The 16,348-nt window shown below is 43.9% G+C and overlaps 1 protein-coding gene across 1 annotated transcript in view; it reads right to left on the bottom strand.

Moving 5' to 3' along the window:
* Positions 1-16,348, bottom strand: part of STXBP6 (syntaxin binding protein 6) — a 278,730-nt gene that overhangs the window by 65,882 nt on the left and 196,500 nt on the right. Inside the window, exons 3-4 of the mRNA XM_030884885.2 lie at positions 5,005-5,135; positions 3,431-3,596 (exon numbers count right to left, since the gene is read on the bottom strand). Coding sequence (XP_030740745.2) covers positions 3,431-3,596; positions 5,005-5,135 — 297 coding nt within the window. The remainder of the gene's footprint in view (positions 1-3,430; positions 3,597-5,004; positions 5,136-16,348) is intronic.

Raw genomic sequence — 16,348 nt, 5'->3', positions numbered from 1 at the left:
TTTGAGAATGATGATGGCAACAAATGTATTAATGTGCTTGACACAATGGATATATGTATGGATTGTGATAAGAGCTGTATGAGCCCCCAATAAAATGATTTTTTAAAAAAGGTTCAGAGTTGTAATAATTGGTGGAAAGGAAGGCTAATTAGCAAATTTATAAGCTAGCATCCTCTTGGTACAACTATTAGCAAAGATGAATGACTGATAGTAAGAGAGGCTGTGTGTGGTTTGTCAAGAGCACATGTGGTTTGGTTGGCTCTCCTCATTTGTCTTAGTCAGACACCAGTAAATCCAGAAGGCACTTCAGGTAGGCTCCACCACTGCCATTTTATTTCTAGTGCTGATTGTCACATTCCTCTGCTATGGAGCAGCTGGGGACTTCAAACCACAGAACGTTGGGCCAGCAGCTGAGCCCTTAACCACTGCACACCAGGGCTCCTGGTACTTGTTTATCGGATGACTAGACCCTGAGTCCTCTGAGTGGAGAAAGGACTGAAAGGGCCTAATCCGAAAGAAGAAACGAGAGCAACAGAGGAGAGGCAACAGAGGAGAGGAATGGCTTAGTGCTGTCTCTCAGAGGAGATGGATGGAAAGAGTAATCAAAGCCAAGGCTAATCTCAGTAGGAAGCAGTTGGGTGTGCTGCCCTCACCAGGTCTTCATGCCATGGCACTGCCTCTGCTTCTGGCCCCTCTGCGCTCAGGAGGAAGCACAGTGCAGAGGCATGCCCAAGGGCACCTTCTCTCCAAGGGCCCAGAAAACTCCAAGTCCATCACATCCTTTTACCTGTAGCGGAGATTCTGTGCCCAAGGGCAGCTGTACAAGGTATTGACCTCCCCCCTGACACCAATGAGGAAAATGTTCCACAGAAGAAACTGAAGACCAAGAAACACATTGGGACCTGGAGCAGCAGAGCCAACTCCTCCCACAGCAGAATGCAAGAAGGTCAGGATTTCCTGCCCAACTTTCCACTCACTGAAAACATGGCCGTCTGTAGTCAGGCCTAAGCTTGGTGGGCTTCAAAGCTCTGCCAAGGCTGTGAAGTCTGGGTTTTCAAAGCAGGGTTCATTTGAAAAGCCTTGGTGGCACAGACAAGACAGAAAGCTATATACCATTACATTTCCCAAATAGTAAGGGCTTACTCTTTGATATTCCCTTTCCCTTTAAACATCTGTGTTGGACATTTTTCAGTTTGATACCACAGGATGTGACGACTTTGAAGAAAATATGCAACCACTCATCACCTCTCCGGTTTTTCTAGGACTAAATAGAGAAGCTGTAATGAAAGCCTGCATCGATGCTGAAGAAATACCTTTCAAGGTCCTATGATGTAAGCCTCTTCCTGTCTAAGAGGAACGGCAAGCACTTCAGAGGATAATAAAGACTGGGACAATGCCGTCTTCATACCGCATCTAACAGGTGCATGGAAACACGACCGTGCGCACATCAGTTGCTAGAACCAAATCATGGCTTCTGCCTCATAGGCAGAGGAAAGATACCTGCAGCTCAAGAGAAGATATAATGTCTCCCACAGGGGTCATCCTGAGAGGTTTAACTAAGAATTCAAATTGGTGTGTTTTTTTAAAGTCCTCTAACACCAAGAGAAAAGATCAATATTACCAACATGCTCCCAAATTCACAGAGAACTTAGAAAGGTTTGTGTACTTTCAGCACGGTTTTAATTCCTTGATAAGAAATGCCACCTCAAGGGGTGTCCTCTCTAAGTGTCTTTACTGTGTTGCCAAGCCTGGTACTTGCCCCTCCGTGCTGGATTACAGGCCTCTTCCTGACTCAGCTCGGCGCGTGAGACTCAAAGAACAAACAGGACTCGTGGTAGTTCAGAAGAAAGGGGCAGGACAGCAGGCAGACCTGAAACTATTCATAGGCTATTTTGTTTTCTTCTTCTTCTTCTTTTTTCACTCCTATTTACATAAGGTGGGGAGGATAAACAAGCCCAAGGAGAAAATAACAGACTGAAGGCTCTAGGGGACAGGGGAGAGGGGGGATGGGGGAAAAGGAGAGGGAAATCCAACAAACCCAGGGACACCGGACCAACAAGAGATCTAAAATCAGTGGTGAGGAGGGCATAGAACGCCTGGTGGGGTTCAATCAAGTGCAACGTAGCTGAGAGGAAGTACAGAGAACTGAATGAAGGTCAAACATGATAGTGGGACAGGAGGAAAGGAAAAGGAACTAGGGGAAAGAACTAGGTGACATAAGACATTTATAGAGGTATAAACATAGGCATGCTCATATGTAAATATATTAAGAGATAACAATAGAGATATAGGTCTATTTACATCTACTTATAGGTTAAGTATTAAGGTAACAGACGGACACTGGGTCTCTATTCAAGTCCTCCTTCAACGCAAGAACATTTTGTTCTAATAACCTGGCATCCTTTGATGCTCACCTTTCCGAGGGGATCGCTGAAGACAAAATGGGTGCATAAGCAAATGTGGTGAAAAAACCTGATGGTGCCCGGCTATCAAAAGCTATAGTGTCTGGGGACTTAAAGGCTTGAAGTTAAACAAGCGGCCATCTAGCTCAGAAGCAATGAAGCCCACATGGAAGAAGTACACCAACCCGTGTGATAACAAGGTGTTGATGGGATCAGGTATCAGGCATCAGAAGACCCATAAAAAGCAACGATTTCAATGCAACGAGGGGAGTCAGAGTGTAGACAATTGGACATCCCTCATAGAAGGGTCACAAGGAAGGGATGAGTCAGCCAGGGTGCAGTATAGCACTGAAGAAAAACACATTTTTCTAGTTCTTTAATGCTTCCTCCTATCTATCTATCATGACCCCAGGTCTACCTTACAAATCCTAACTATCATGACCCCAGGTCTACCTTACAAATCCAGCTAGTCCAGAGCATGTACACAGGTACAGATAAGAGCTCTTGACATACAGAATCCAGGACAGATAATCCCCTCAGGACCAATAATGAGAGTAGCGATACCATGAGGGTAGGCCGAAGGTGGGGGGAGAAGGGAGAGAAAGGGGAAGCGTTCACAATGATTGACATACAACCGCCCCCCTCTCAGGGGAATGAACACCAGAAATGTAGGTGGAGGAAGACAGCAGATGGTGTAAAATATGAAAATAAAAATAATTGATAAATTATCAAGGGTTCATGAGAGCGGGAGGGTGGAGGAGGGAGGGGAAAATAGAGGAGCTGATACCAAGGGCTCTAGTGTAAAGAAAATGCTGAAGTCGATTTTTCTAAGAAGCCCAGTTTGGGGATAAGAATGGAAACTTACCACCATGTCAAGATTTAGCATATCCTCCACTCTCTAGAAGGGCTCTCCTGCTGTCTGATTTCGTTTTTGTTTCTTTGGGGTTTTTCATTCTCCTGAGGATTATACATCTTTCTCATGTATAAGTGAGTTTCAAGATGACTAGCTTATAGAAATGCCCACTCACCTCCCATGATTTTGGACTGGCAGTTAATAAATTCCGGCTTCCTGTCTGTGAGGTATCGCTGGCAGGTGTGGTGCAGGATCTGGAAGAAGGTGCATTTTTCTGAGGCTGTGCTGGCTACCCACTGGTCAAAAGCATTTTCAAACAACAGATCAAACTCTGCAGAATCCTGGAAAAGACAGTGAAAGGACGATTGATCTTGAGCTATCAAAACTGCTGATTTCAGCTCACCTCCCTTTAAAGACTCAGAGCTTAAAATGCTTTTCAAAGACAAGGTTCATACGTCTCATCTTTATTAGCATCTGAGTACATGGAGAGTATAAACAGAAAATGTTTTCCTGTTTATCCAGCAATGCCCACATCTTTTAGTGCTTACAGGCATCCAGGGGAAATTGGTAGCCTAGAAGTTGCTACCGCCTAACTAAGACATCAAGACTTGTGTAAGAATTCAGACTATGTATTTTATTGCCATTCCAACTGGAACAAGGTTCTCATGACTAAAGCATATTAATTTTGCCCTTAAACTTTGGTAGAACCGTATTCCCAGCATTACTGTGCAATACCGAGGGGGTTCGCCCCGCAAATGGATATTTTTTAAAGTTATGTATTTACTTTTTTTTTTTTTTAACAAAACTACCTTATCACCTTCAAAGTACTGTCCATTACACTTAGTATAGTTCTCAAATCTGTGATTCCATTCTGGGAAACATTTTTCAAACTCATCTGTTTGGATGGCTGGTAGCACCTCCCTCAGTTTTTTCCTTCATCTCTTCTAAGTCATCAAATTGCTGTCCTTTCATGTCCCTCGAGGTTGGGTAAGTAAGGTGCGTGGGGCAGAGAGGCATACTGTTTTTTTGCCAAAAGCTGGCAGATGGCTGTGTGAGCAGGTGCATTGTCATGGTGGCAAAACCAGTCCCCCTGTCTGCCACAAAGTAGGCCTTTTTTGGTTGCATACTGTTACACATTATTTTTTTGGAACCTCTATATAGAAAGCTTGATTAACAGTCTGATCTGGTGGAACTAACTCCAAATGCACTATCCCCCTTACATTAAAAAAAATGAGCATCGGTTTTGGGGGGTTACTGCCTAATATAACAATACACTTGCTTTTCTTCATATGCACATTTTATGTGAACATGTGTGCATAAGCAAAAGGGGATGTACTGTAAATACATAGTTTACTATAAAATGCTTAGGAAACTCAACAGAATCCCAATGTATAATTGCTTGTGATGCCATATTTTATATTTTTGTGAAAAACTTTATTTTTAGTGCTTTAGGAGCTCAGTGAAGCTTAATGAACATTGAGAACCATGGGTCTGATCATTTGAATTCTGCCTTTGCACAGTGAATTCTGAAGCACACATTAGTGGAGGCAGCATTTCTTTATTACACAGGCCCTTAGATTCCCCCCATCAAACCAGACGACAAGATTTCTAAAGAGCCATAAGTCTTAATCACATAACTGAGAACAAGAAGCAGCCTTGTTAAAAATGATTAAAACCACCACCACGGCCAACCTCAGAGAGTCATCTGGTGAGAGAACTCCTTTGGTCGGCATTGAACAAGTTACTCACCCGATTAGGATCGATGCCATTAACCTGGCGGAGCTGCTCGAGCATCCACTGCGATCTCCGAACGAAGGACGTGGAGCCTTCAAACTGTTTGACCTTCGTGATGGATGCTTGGGTTGGCTTCTTGTTTGTCACTGTCAAGGAAAGACCGCTGAGATCAGTAGGGCTGCAGGCGAGTTTCCACCCTCATTCAGTGTTGTTGTTGTTGTTGGTGGTGGTGGTGGGGGTGGTGGTGGTGGTGGTGTGTGTGTGTGTGTGTGTGTGTGTGTGTGTGTGTTGGGGAGGGGAAGGGGGAGTCAGAGGGATGGAAGAAGCGGAGAGGGTGGAGAAGGAGAAAGAAGAGAGAGAGAAAGTAGAAAGGGATATGAACATGAGATTGTTTGATGCAGGTGAAGTCCAAGGAAACAGGCACGCTAATCATTGCCCTCAAGCACTTTACAGTTGGGAGGGCTCCTTCGTGACTCAGAACCACCCTTAATGGAGGCTAGAGGAGAAGGGAATAATCGCAGACAAGCACAGGGCTGACGGGATTCACGTGAGGTTCATCAAGAAAGGATGCATTTTAAAGGGAGGGAAGGTCCCTGGCTCTCAGGGCAAGTTACGATGCACATTTCTCACGTCTAGTCCAGTGTAAATATTTCAGGCTTTAAATAAGAAAAGGACTCAGCCTTCAGTCAACACAACACAAAATGAAACAGCAAATGTTTAATTTTCCTCTTTAAAATGCCCTCTAGTTTGTACCTGCCTTGTGGTTGATCACAAAGGTACCTGGCATTCTGAGTGCACCCTGACATGGCACCTAAGGGACCCCATCTCTCTGGCCAGGTAGGCTCCTTTCCCCGGTCTTTTCAGTTGTGCCCCCACCTGCTTCCATGCTGAAGAAGTGCGCCTCTCAGCCTTCAGCCTGCCGTGAGACCGTTACCCTGGGTATGTTTGTCTTGGCTTACTTCTAGCGCAGCGGTTCTCAACCTTCCTAACACTGTGACCCTTTCATACAGTTCCTCATATGGTGGTGACCCACAACCATAAAATTATTTTGTTGATACTTCATAACTAATTTTGCTACTGTTATGAATTGTCATGAAATATCTGATAGGCAGGATGTATTTTCATTGTTACACATTGAACATAGTTAAAGCATAGTGATCAATCATAAAAACAATATGCAATTCTATATTGTGAAATCTTTATTTCTAATGGCAAATCAATGAAATGTTGTCTTGAAGCATAGTGTAGCATGGGTAACAGTCTTCACGCAGGGTACTTGTAGGTGGGCGTATCTGTATGTGGGCGGACCCGTCTGGAGACGGATAGAGGAGCGGTGTCTCGGTTCCTAAGACCATCGGAAATATGTGTTTTCTGATGGTCTCAGGCGAACCCTGTGAAAAGGTCAATGGATCCCCAAAGTGGTTGCGACCCACAGGTTGAGAACTGCTGTTCTAGAGCCTCAAGGATGGGGAGGTAATTTGGTATCTCACCCGAAATTTTTTTCCCTACAAGTTCTTTCTAAGCCCCTAGCTCTGTGCAGTCGTAATATCAACTAGACATGGTGCTACTGAACCAGCTGGGTGAGAAGAAAGTCCCGCTGGTTGTGATAACTACAATCTTAAGCATGGATGCTGAAGGTGATGCATGCATGCGGTAAACATGTGCTACAAAATAACCCCCCAGGTCCCTCACGTGCAAGGAACTGCCCAACAGATGCCAAACCGAATTCGTGAGGAGTGAAAGGCCAAAAGCACCCACTTCCATCAAGGTTGGTGGTTAACCCCCCCCCCCCCCCGAAAAAAAAAAACAACCCACAAGGCGAAAACTCTCTTTCATCCATATCACAGCCTATGGTGATATGTTTCAATGATAAGTTTCAATGGCTGGAGTCATCGACGGAGGAAAGCAGGGCCCAGAGGGAGGAACCAAAGGTGAGTGTTCTTTGCCTGTCCTCGGTAAAATCTGCTCCCTCTGTGCCGAATCAGAAATTAGTCAAAGACAAAAACATTCCTTTTCTTCTCTTCAACTCATGCTATGCTTTATTCCCCATGGTTCCAGTTACACTCGGCTAACAGCTTCTGAAATGTTCACACCAGGTACATTGCTTTTGGTGGTTAAAGAGGCATCATCCTCTTAATACACAGGATGAGGGACATTGTGCAGTCTCTGTTCACAAAGGGCTTCCCTAGCCTAGAGCTCCGAGGATGAACCTGTGAAGTCCCCGTTAGGGGTATCCAGTTCCCTTAACTAAATCCAGGCAACGTTAGCAGTCTTCCCAGGGCTCTGTCCCTCCGTTCAGTGGAGTCACTTGTGGGTGTGTGTGTGTGCGCACGTCTCCTACCAAACAAAGAGAGGCTCTGGTAGGGTTTCTCTCTTACACCCACTCTGCTCTTCTGTCTGAACGTTCAAGGAAACAACATACCTGGAATATATGCAGGTTCTAACATGTGCTCAAAAGATTAAAGAATGCTTTTCAATAACAGGAAAGCATGAGTTCCTGTATTAGACACACACCCCTAAACACACTCAGAGGATTTCCTCCTTTGTTTATGTAAATCATACGACATTTAGGCATCCTGGGGAGCATGAAGGCATGTCTTCTAACTTTATTTAAAGTTGTCAGGACCGCCTATTTTTGCTGTCGGCCCATTTGCTTCCCAATAATTTGTAGCACTGGATAACTTCAAAAACAATCCAGGCTCACTGTGGACTACTGACATGTTTAGGACTGACCTTCAGGACAGGAGATCTATTGGACATTGGTCGCTGCAATGAGAAGGGTGGGAACACCACCCACAGGGTGAACATCTCCAGGGGATTCCTCAGCAGTGGGTCGCACTGCAGAGCCATCACGAGCGATGGAGGCAGTGGCAGCCCCATCCATTTCAGCTTGTTCTCTCTACCAGTTTATCCCTTGCCCAGTTCCTGGAGCCTGGCTAGTTCTCCTGGGCACCGAGCCCAGCTCAGTTTAATTTCTGTTTATTGTTATTATCGCTAACATCCTAGTTTCTATTTGGAAGCAGGTGCCTTGACATGATATTATCCTATACACATTATAGAGTTAAATAAAGACCTTCCTCTGGTGGAATCAAAACACTTGGACAAAACACACCATCGCCGAGGCTTGGGACTTCCACATGGGGGAGAGTCAACTTGAATCCTTTGCTTGTCTGGGGGTTTTCAGACTCAAGAAATGGTAAAAAACCAAAGGAAAACAGTCAAATTTCAGATATCTAGTGAAAAATAGTGATGGACCTTCCCCTTTCAAAGGTAAGCTGATAGCTCATCCTTGGGAGACGGATCCCGATGACCTGGAGCATTAACATCGAGCTATGCGTCTAACTAGAGACTCCTTATCTTTGTCCTGTGGAGCGACTAGTAGGTTCAACCCACCAACATTTCTGTTAGCAGCCAAACTCTCACCCACTGCTCCCAGGAGGCTTCTAGAGACTCTTGTATTTATTTTTTGGGCAACTTTTAAAAAGCTAGATAACTCGGCTTTTTCTGTTAAGCCTTCAACATTCATAAAGATAAATATATCAGCATTGGGGGTGAGTGGGTGGGAGTAACAGTCCTAAGGAAGATCTCAGACCACCTAAAATTAACCCAGTGCCCTGGTTCTACCCTCTGGCTGCAGATCAGAATCCTCGGAAGCTTTGCCAAAAAATGGCTTAAACTGCATAACCCTCCCAGGCCTCGGCTAGTATTCATGTTCCTAAATCCCCCCAGGTGACTCTGAGGCACCTTGGCCGCGGAGAATCAATGCATGTATGCATCTATCCCTTCAATAGATATCTATGGACTGTATTAGACAGAAGACAAACAGGTATGTTTTGTGCTGAATCAACCATTTGGCAGAATGAGAACTATGTCAAAGAGTACTAAAGGAGATTAGGACAAAACACAAGTGATGAGGTGGCCTGAGGGGCTTCAAAGAGCAAGGCTGAACTAAAGAAAATGAGGGTGGCCACATCCCAGACAATCTATCATTACACTTAGTCTTGTTGTTGTTGTTAGGCGTGGTTGACTTGATCCCAATTCACAGTGACCCAGGCACAACAGAATGAGAAGAGCCCTTGCCACTTCACAATCATTGATATGTCTGAGCCCACGTGACAGCCCTTGTGTCAGACTATCTAGTTGAGGGTCTTCTGATTTACCAAACAGTTCATCTAGTTGCTGACTCTATTTTACCATGTGTGATGTCCTTCTGCAGGGATATATGCAATTTCCTCTAAACTTCTTTGACTACCTTGCTCCCTCAAAGTTAATTTTCAGCAGAGAAAAGACAGAATCATCTTTTAAAAATGCCTCAATGGGGTTCCCACACATTTTGAGTAGCACCCAGCATCCTTGCCATGGCCTGCCAAGCCCTAGGGGAGCTGGTCCATGGGTTCCTTTGAAATTTCACATCTTTTGTCCACCAAGGAGTCAGCACCTGGGAAAGAGTAGCCTCTTCCTACCCCAGGCCCTTTGCACCTTCTCTCTCCTCTGATTGTTCTCAGGATTGCCTCTTGCTTACTATTCAACTTTCTGCTTAAATGGCTCCTCTCCAGAGGAGGAGATTTCTGTGATCACTTTATCTTAATGCACGACTGCTTTCACTCACTGCATCCTGCTCATTTCAAAACAGGTTCCTCTGTAGCCTGGGTAAACAGGGAGACGATATTCCATGGTTGGATCTCTTGAGACTCTGTGCATGTGCAAAGTAGATGCATCCACACACAGGTCTTCTAAGCTAATGCTTACCAATTTGTGACACCAAAATCTACAAACTGACCTCATAACAAATTAAACTTGTACAGCATTTTAAACTAAAAAAAAAAACTCTTTAATACACCTTCTGTTTTTTTCTGTTGAACTGTGCAATATCTCTGTAATATATAGACATGGTTTTATATATATATACATACATACATATACATATATATACATATATATACATATATACATATATACATATATATATATATATATATAAACATAACTCTCTTATGCTTATAGACAAAGAAACTGAGGTACAGAAAGAGCAGACATATCTACTAACTTCAAGTTATAAAGTCTGAAGATCTGGGCACTAAGTTAAAGTGGTGATTAGCAAGGGTAATCAGGTGTAGAATAGTGTGTTACTCTGGGTAGACCAGAGAAACAAATCCACAGAAACTCATGTGCATTTAAAAGAGAGTTTTATATAAAGGGTAAGTGTACATTAAGAAAGCATTCCAACCCAGGGCTGTCCAAGACCATAAGTCCAACATTAGCCCATATGTCTGACACCGGTCTACAAAGTCCTCCTCCATCTCACAAAACACACACAATGATGCCGACTGCAAGAGGAAAGCCAAGTCAGTGAACATGTAAGCATCTCAGCGCTGGCAGGGGTCTCCACACGGTTGCTCCAGCACCCAGGGCTGCATTGGGATAGGTCCATGTGGCTTCTCCTCAGGGATGTCTCACAGGAAGTGAGCCTTGCCAACTGAAGCAGGGAACTGGCCAAGGCAGCTGCACCCTGGTCTGACCATCAGAAAACAAGAGACCCGAGAATTTCAAAGGGGAGGCTCACTGAGCCATTTATCTCTCTGCCCTTCAATTAACCCCACATGTGTTTATTGGCCAGGTTGGCACAATAAACCTTAACTACCTCAAATAGCATAACACAGAAGATCTCTAGATACAATACACAGCTTCAATGGGCTGCTAGGTTCTGGGGCCACTGGGTCACACACTGAGACTCATTTGATGCCTCATGCTTCTTTCTCACTGGCTGGGTCCTGTTCGCAGAGCTTCCTGTACAGGTATTGAAAGCAGGTAGAAGCATGGGAGCAACACCAGTCCTTTTACCTTTTATCTACCAGTGTGATAAATAAAACTGGGTTTTCAGGACTGCATACCTCCCTCCTCCCTAGCCAGAATGTAGACTGGAGACTAATCTTACCTGTAAATAAGAAGTCTATTCTTATTATGAGGGGAGCTACTGTGTCTAGAAGATAATGACCATCCTTCTCAAGTGACGGGACACCTGCATAGCACGATCTAGAGAAGCCCTTTAAAATGGTGTATCCAGGACACATTTAAACACAAAAACAATAAAAACCCAGACTCCTGGACGCCACTGACCTTGCTTTTGTCTAACCTGAAAAATTCTGTTCAATTCTAAAACAACAAATCACCCAGTGACAAAACTCCACTTTAATCAGATCATACCCAGTCTTATAGCAAGTCAAGAATGTGGAGCTGGTGGAGGGGAAGGTAAAGACAAGGAGGAAAGGATAAACAGAAATGTAAATGCGTGCATGTTCCATGAGAATGGATGTTCTCTCCTGGTGACTCAGAGCCTCATCCTTCATTTCAAGGTTCAGTGGTTGAGAGAATCCTTTTTTTTTACAACCACACTTCCCCTTCTCCCCCTACGATCCCATTATTCACAGCATCATCTCTCCAATACTCCAAAGAGGGAAATCAATTTTGACTAAGATATAAAATATCTTAGTCTCAATCTTAAAGTCTTACTTCAAATGAAACAAAATAATCTATAAATAAATGAATTACCACCTCTATACTCCCTACTACCTTATTTTTCACAGTATTTTCTATACTTTCCTAACACTTACAGAACCCTGGGGGTACAGGAGTTCAAATGGTGGGTTTCTAACTGCCAAGTTGGACGTCTTTCAAACGCAGGAGAGCTGCTCTGCAGGAGAAGATGGGGTGCTTTGTTCCCATAAAGACTCAGTTTAGGAAACTCTGGGGAGCAGCTGCACTCTGTCCAATATGGTCACCAGGAGTCAGAATGGACTTGCTGGCAGAAGGGTTAGCAATGTTGGCATCAGCACTGAGTTTTCATATTGAACTTAGAATCATCTCATAACTTTATGTGGCTATTTCGCTCTCTCCTTAAAAAACAAAGAAGCCGAAGAAGAATGAGCCATAGCTACATCACCGTTTGATATTCAGGCTAGGCAGCTAACATACACAAAGAGGAGCCTTGGTGGCATATTAGGTTAAACCTGGGTTGCTAAACAATAAGGTCGGCAGTTCAAAACCACTAGCCACTCCATGGGAGAAAGATGAGGCTTTCTCCCCTAGTGACAGTCTTGGAAACCCACAAGGGCAGTTCCACCTTATCCTCTGGGGTCTCCATGAGCCAGACAAGACTTGATGGCAATGAGTTGGCTAAGCTATGCACTTGAGAAGGAGCCCTGGTGGCAAAGTGGTTATGCATTGGGCTGCTAACCACAAGGCTAGCACTTTGAAGCCGCCAGCTGCTCCAAGGGAGAAAGACAAGGCTAGCACTTTGAAGCCACCAGCTGCTCCAAGGGAGAAAGACAAATCTTCCCACTACAGCCTCAGGAACCTACAGGGGTACCCTGTCCTATGGGGTCGCCATGAGAAGGATGGCAGTGAGCGAGTGATGTACCTAAGGTAGGTTAAAAGTTCATCACATATGGTCTTACCACGATCTTATAGTTAAATGACGTCAACATTTTACGGTCTACCTTAGCCATCTGCTCTGCTGGAGACTGGGCATTTTAATTTCAACAACATTGACAGAAAGAAGCAATTTGGATCAAGAAAGAGTGGCATTAAATACAGAATCTTATCAGGTCTGTCATTTTTATGCCAGTGGTGATTGATAAGAAGAAATACACATACACCCAACTGAAAGGTGATTCGGGATGTAAAGGCAAGAGAAAGCTTGCTTTCTAAGGGTGGGCACGGCGTGGTAGATGGTGTGGAACTGGTTTCCTGAATGCTCCTCTACCCCTCTCACACATGATAATTCTAGGCGAATTTCAGTCTTTATGAGAAGTTAAGTATCATATCCCAGGTTACACCAGCACATTTTATCTGGTGGTCACCGAATGCTTGAAAAGCTTAGGAGCAAGATACCTGGATGGTTACTTCCAGTGCTTTCCGAGGTCTCCATTTCTCAGTATGGGTCACTGTGCAGAGACAGAGTAAATGTTTAGACTAGATAGTCGAACCCAGGGCCTGCTAACCAGACCAATGAATAAAATGGGCACGTGTGTCCTTGGGGCTCTAACCTCATCCTGCTCTTGGCTTCTTTCCACCTTTGTAAGTGGATTCTCTCTGGTCACGTTCCTGAGGGGACCCAAATGAGTCTGATGGTAATTTTGAATCTGCCTGTTTTGAGGAAGAAGTTCCAACAACAACAGCAATGGGGAGATGGCAGGCAGGAGCGCCAAGCCAAAGGAAAGTGTGGAGAAGGCTGGTAGAGTCCCTGCTCTACTTCACCCTAGACACATAGAGAGGGGCCCAATCCGTACACTGGACTTGGAGGTTTGTTTCTTAAAGACAGGCTCCCTCAGTCTTCTGAAATACATGCAACAGAGAAAAACATTCCCACACGAAAGGGTCCTCATCAGGTCTTCCTGGAGGGAAAGTGCCCAGGCCTCCCATCGATACCACATTCTCCTCTCTAAATCGGAAGAGGATCTGAGGACAGGAAGTCTGGGAACTTCCCAAAGGGACACCGGAGAGGACTAATTTGTATGGAAGACGTCTTTCTTTGTAAAGAAATCCGGATCAGCCTTCTTAGTGGGAGGAGCAGGAGAAGGTCAGTTTGGATTCAGTATTGTATGTGAGGACAGTCTTGGTTTTGAAGGCACAGCACCCACGGTCAGAATCCATACAACTGTACATGCAACTAAACATGCAACTATACATGCATCCCGGTAGAAATCCCCTTGGTAGTGGGAAATCCCCTTTGCAGAAACACCAGCGTGGTAGCAAGCACTAGTTGGTTCTAATAGCTCCTAATAACTAACCTGAAGGCCCATTCCTTTTAGAATGCACAACTTCAACGTCAACATGAAGTCGAGCCGGTACTTTTAAAGTCTCAAAGTCACCGCCATCGAGTTGATGCTGACTCACAGTGACCCTCGAAGGGCAGTAGGGTTGAATCGCCCCCGAGAGTTTTGGAGACTGTAACTTTTTAAGAGAGTAGAAAGTTCTGGGCCTTCTAATAGACTATTCCCTTCTCGCTCCTAACTCTATTTTTCAAAAAATTAAAAAAAGAAAACACCCAACTTGTCTCCATTTGTCACGCCGGGTGATTTGTGTGACGCTGTGACGCTGGACTCGTCGTGATTCTGTGAACACAGAGCTCCTCAGAAAGAGAAAGACTCGTCAAGCCGCCATCTTCAGAGACTTAACTAGTCTGGGGACCCTGCTGGGTAAGTGTGGCACCTCACCGCAAGGTCGGAGCCTTAAACCCACTGGTCCCTCCGGGGAGGAAGTTGAGGCTAGAGAGAGAGGGTCACTCTCAGCTGGAATTGATTCAATGGCAGTGAATTTGGGGAACTACTTTCTTGTATCCATGAGCTAATGAGCCAAGAGAAAATGATAAGACATGTGAAACTGTATGGATTTCAGGAGCCCAGAAGGAATGAAGCCCTGGTGTTAATGACTAACAATATCGCTCTCTGAATTCCAACTGGAGCAGCCTCTCACTTCAGCCATGCAGATGGAGAGTCACTTGGGGGTAGACTTGGGGAATCGGGTTTGAGAGTTATCTATCCAGGGTTTTTTATGCATGATTATTCATTAAATGTACAATTTGTTTGGAACGTTGTTATGCTTTTCCCCAGTGATCTGCACAGAAATTTAATTTGCATGCATTTTGTGTAAAGGGTAAATAGACAATGAACTTTAAAATCTAATTAATATTGGCTAATGTAACTTCATATTTTATATGGAAAGGGCATCACAAATCTGATTCGTGGAAGAGAGAGAAAGAAATTGGCCCAAGCCAAGAAGGTCAATGCCCAGAGTTGTAAGAACTGGCATAGTTTCCAAGAGATTGAATCTAAAAGCAAACGCTGTAACCTATAGTGAAGATAACAGGAAGGGTTAACTATGCTCATAAAGTCTTACTCTGTTCTTACTTCCTCACTTCTGGAAACAGATATAAACATCATTTTTGATCTATTCTTGGGAGAGGTTTACAAACAAAGGATCTAAAACAAAGGCTTCAAAGCAGCAGCTACCTGACTCAAGAATAAATTAAATTACACCATGAGAAGCTCAAAGGCCAGGAATAAAAACCTGAACAAGAGTTTCCATTAATGTTAGCCTTTTTCTTAAACTCCAAGCTTCCCTTTAATGTTTATTATCCATTATATACAGAAGTCAGTACAGCAGTGACTCTCTTTAGGAAAATGTCAGAGTTGGTAGAAATTCAACACGTACCTTACCTATAAGACTTTCTTAAAAAGCATTCTCAGAGATTAAATAATCTTTACATTGAAAAGAGATTAAAATCATTGATCTAGTCTCTACTTCCTTCTCCCCTGCAGCTGTAATGTGGGTGCTCTCCAGGTTGGGGTAGTAGTGCCCGGTACGAGGCTCCCATGCGCACCACTCTGAGCACCCCCTTTCACAATGGGAAAAGGAAAGGAGAGGATCTGAATATGGATCTCCAAGGTGAGAGAAACATTCCTCAAGCAGGAGACTAAAACTTGAGGGAAAGATATAGGGAACTTTCAAATGGACCAGGAACTCAAAAAATAACATCACTAGGTTTTTGAAAAGCAATGCTGTCATTACTTAGCAAACATAAACTGTCAAATATAATGACAACTATCAGTCAAGCAAAGACACATTTACCTTCTCTCTGCTTTCCTATCGCACCAGCATCGGCACCACCATCTGCATGTTGATACTTTTAATAACACAATTTTAAAGCGGCTATGCATCTCTGGAGTTCTATGAAACAGTGAATGCCATCACTGTGCTAAATTGGGAATTAAAACCTGGGAACATGTTCTGGGTGAAATATATCAACTACTTTAGTAAAATTATCTATTGTTTATATCAGTTAAACTAATTTTGATGAATTCTAGATGCTATCTACTAAAACCAAAGATACATGCACTCTGTTCTTGTTACATGGCTTGGAGTGGTTCCCACTCATAAGGAAAGACTCTATGAAACATTTTCTGGTCCTGTGCCAATTGATACCATGACTCATTTCATTACTATAGCTCCCGAGGGTCTTCCTCAACCTTACCCATCAGGAAGGTCTTCCCCAGGGACCGGTCCTTCCTGAGAATATGTCTAAAGTTCACAAGACGAAGTCTGATTATCATCGCTTCTAAGAAGCATTCCTCCAACACAGATTTGTCCGTTCTTCTGGCAGCACACAGTATATTTAATATTCTTTGCTAACATAATTCAGTGTATCAATTCTACTGTACAATTCTGTCTATCTTGCTCAGTTCGGCTATCATATGCATTGGACGGCCAACCACAAGGTTGGTGGTTCAAATCCACAAGCTACTTCTTGAGGGAGAGATGAGGCTGCCTGCTCCTGGAAAGATTTACAAAAGCTCCAGAA

The sequence above is a fragment of the Echinops telfairi genome, unplaced genomic scaffold (assembly GCF_000313985.2).
Source record: "Echinops telfairi isolate 266 unplaced genomic scaffold, ASM31398v2 ScPeMD7_18;HRSCAF=68, whole genome shotgun sequence".
Lineage (NCBI taxonomy): Eukaryota > Metazoa > Chordata > Mammalia > Afrosoricida > Tenrecidae > Echinops > Echinops telfairi.
This window is presented reverse-complemented; position numbering and strand designations above follow the sequence as displayed.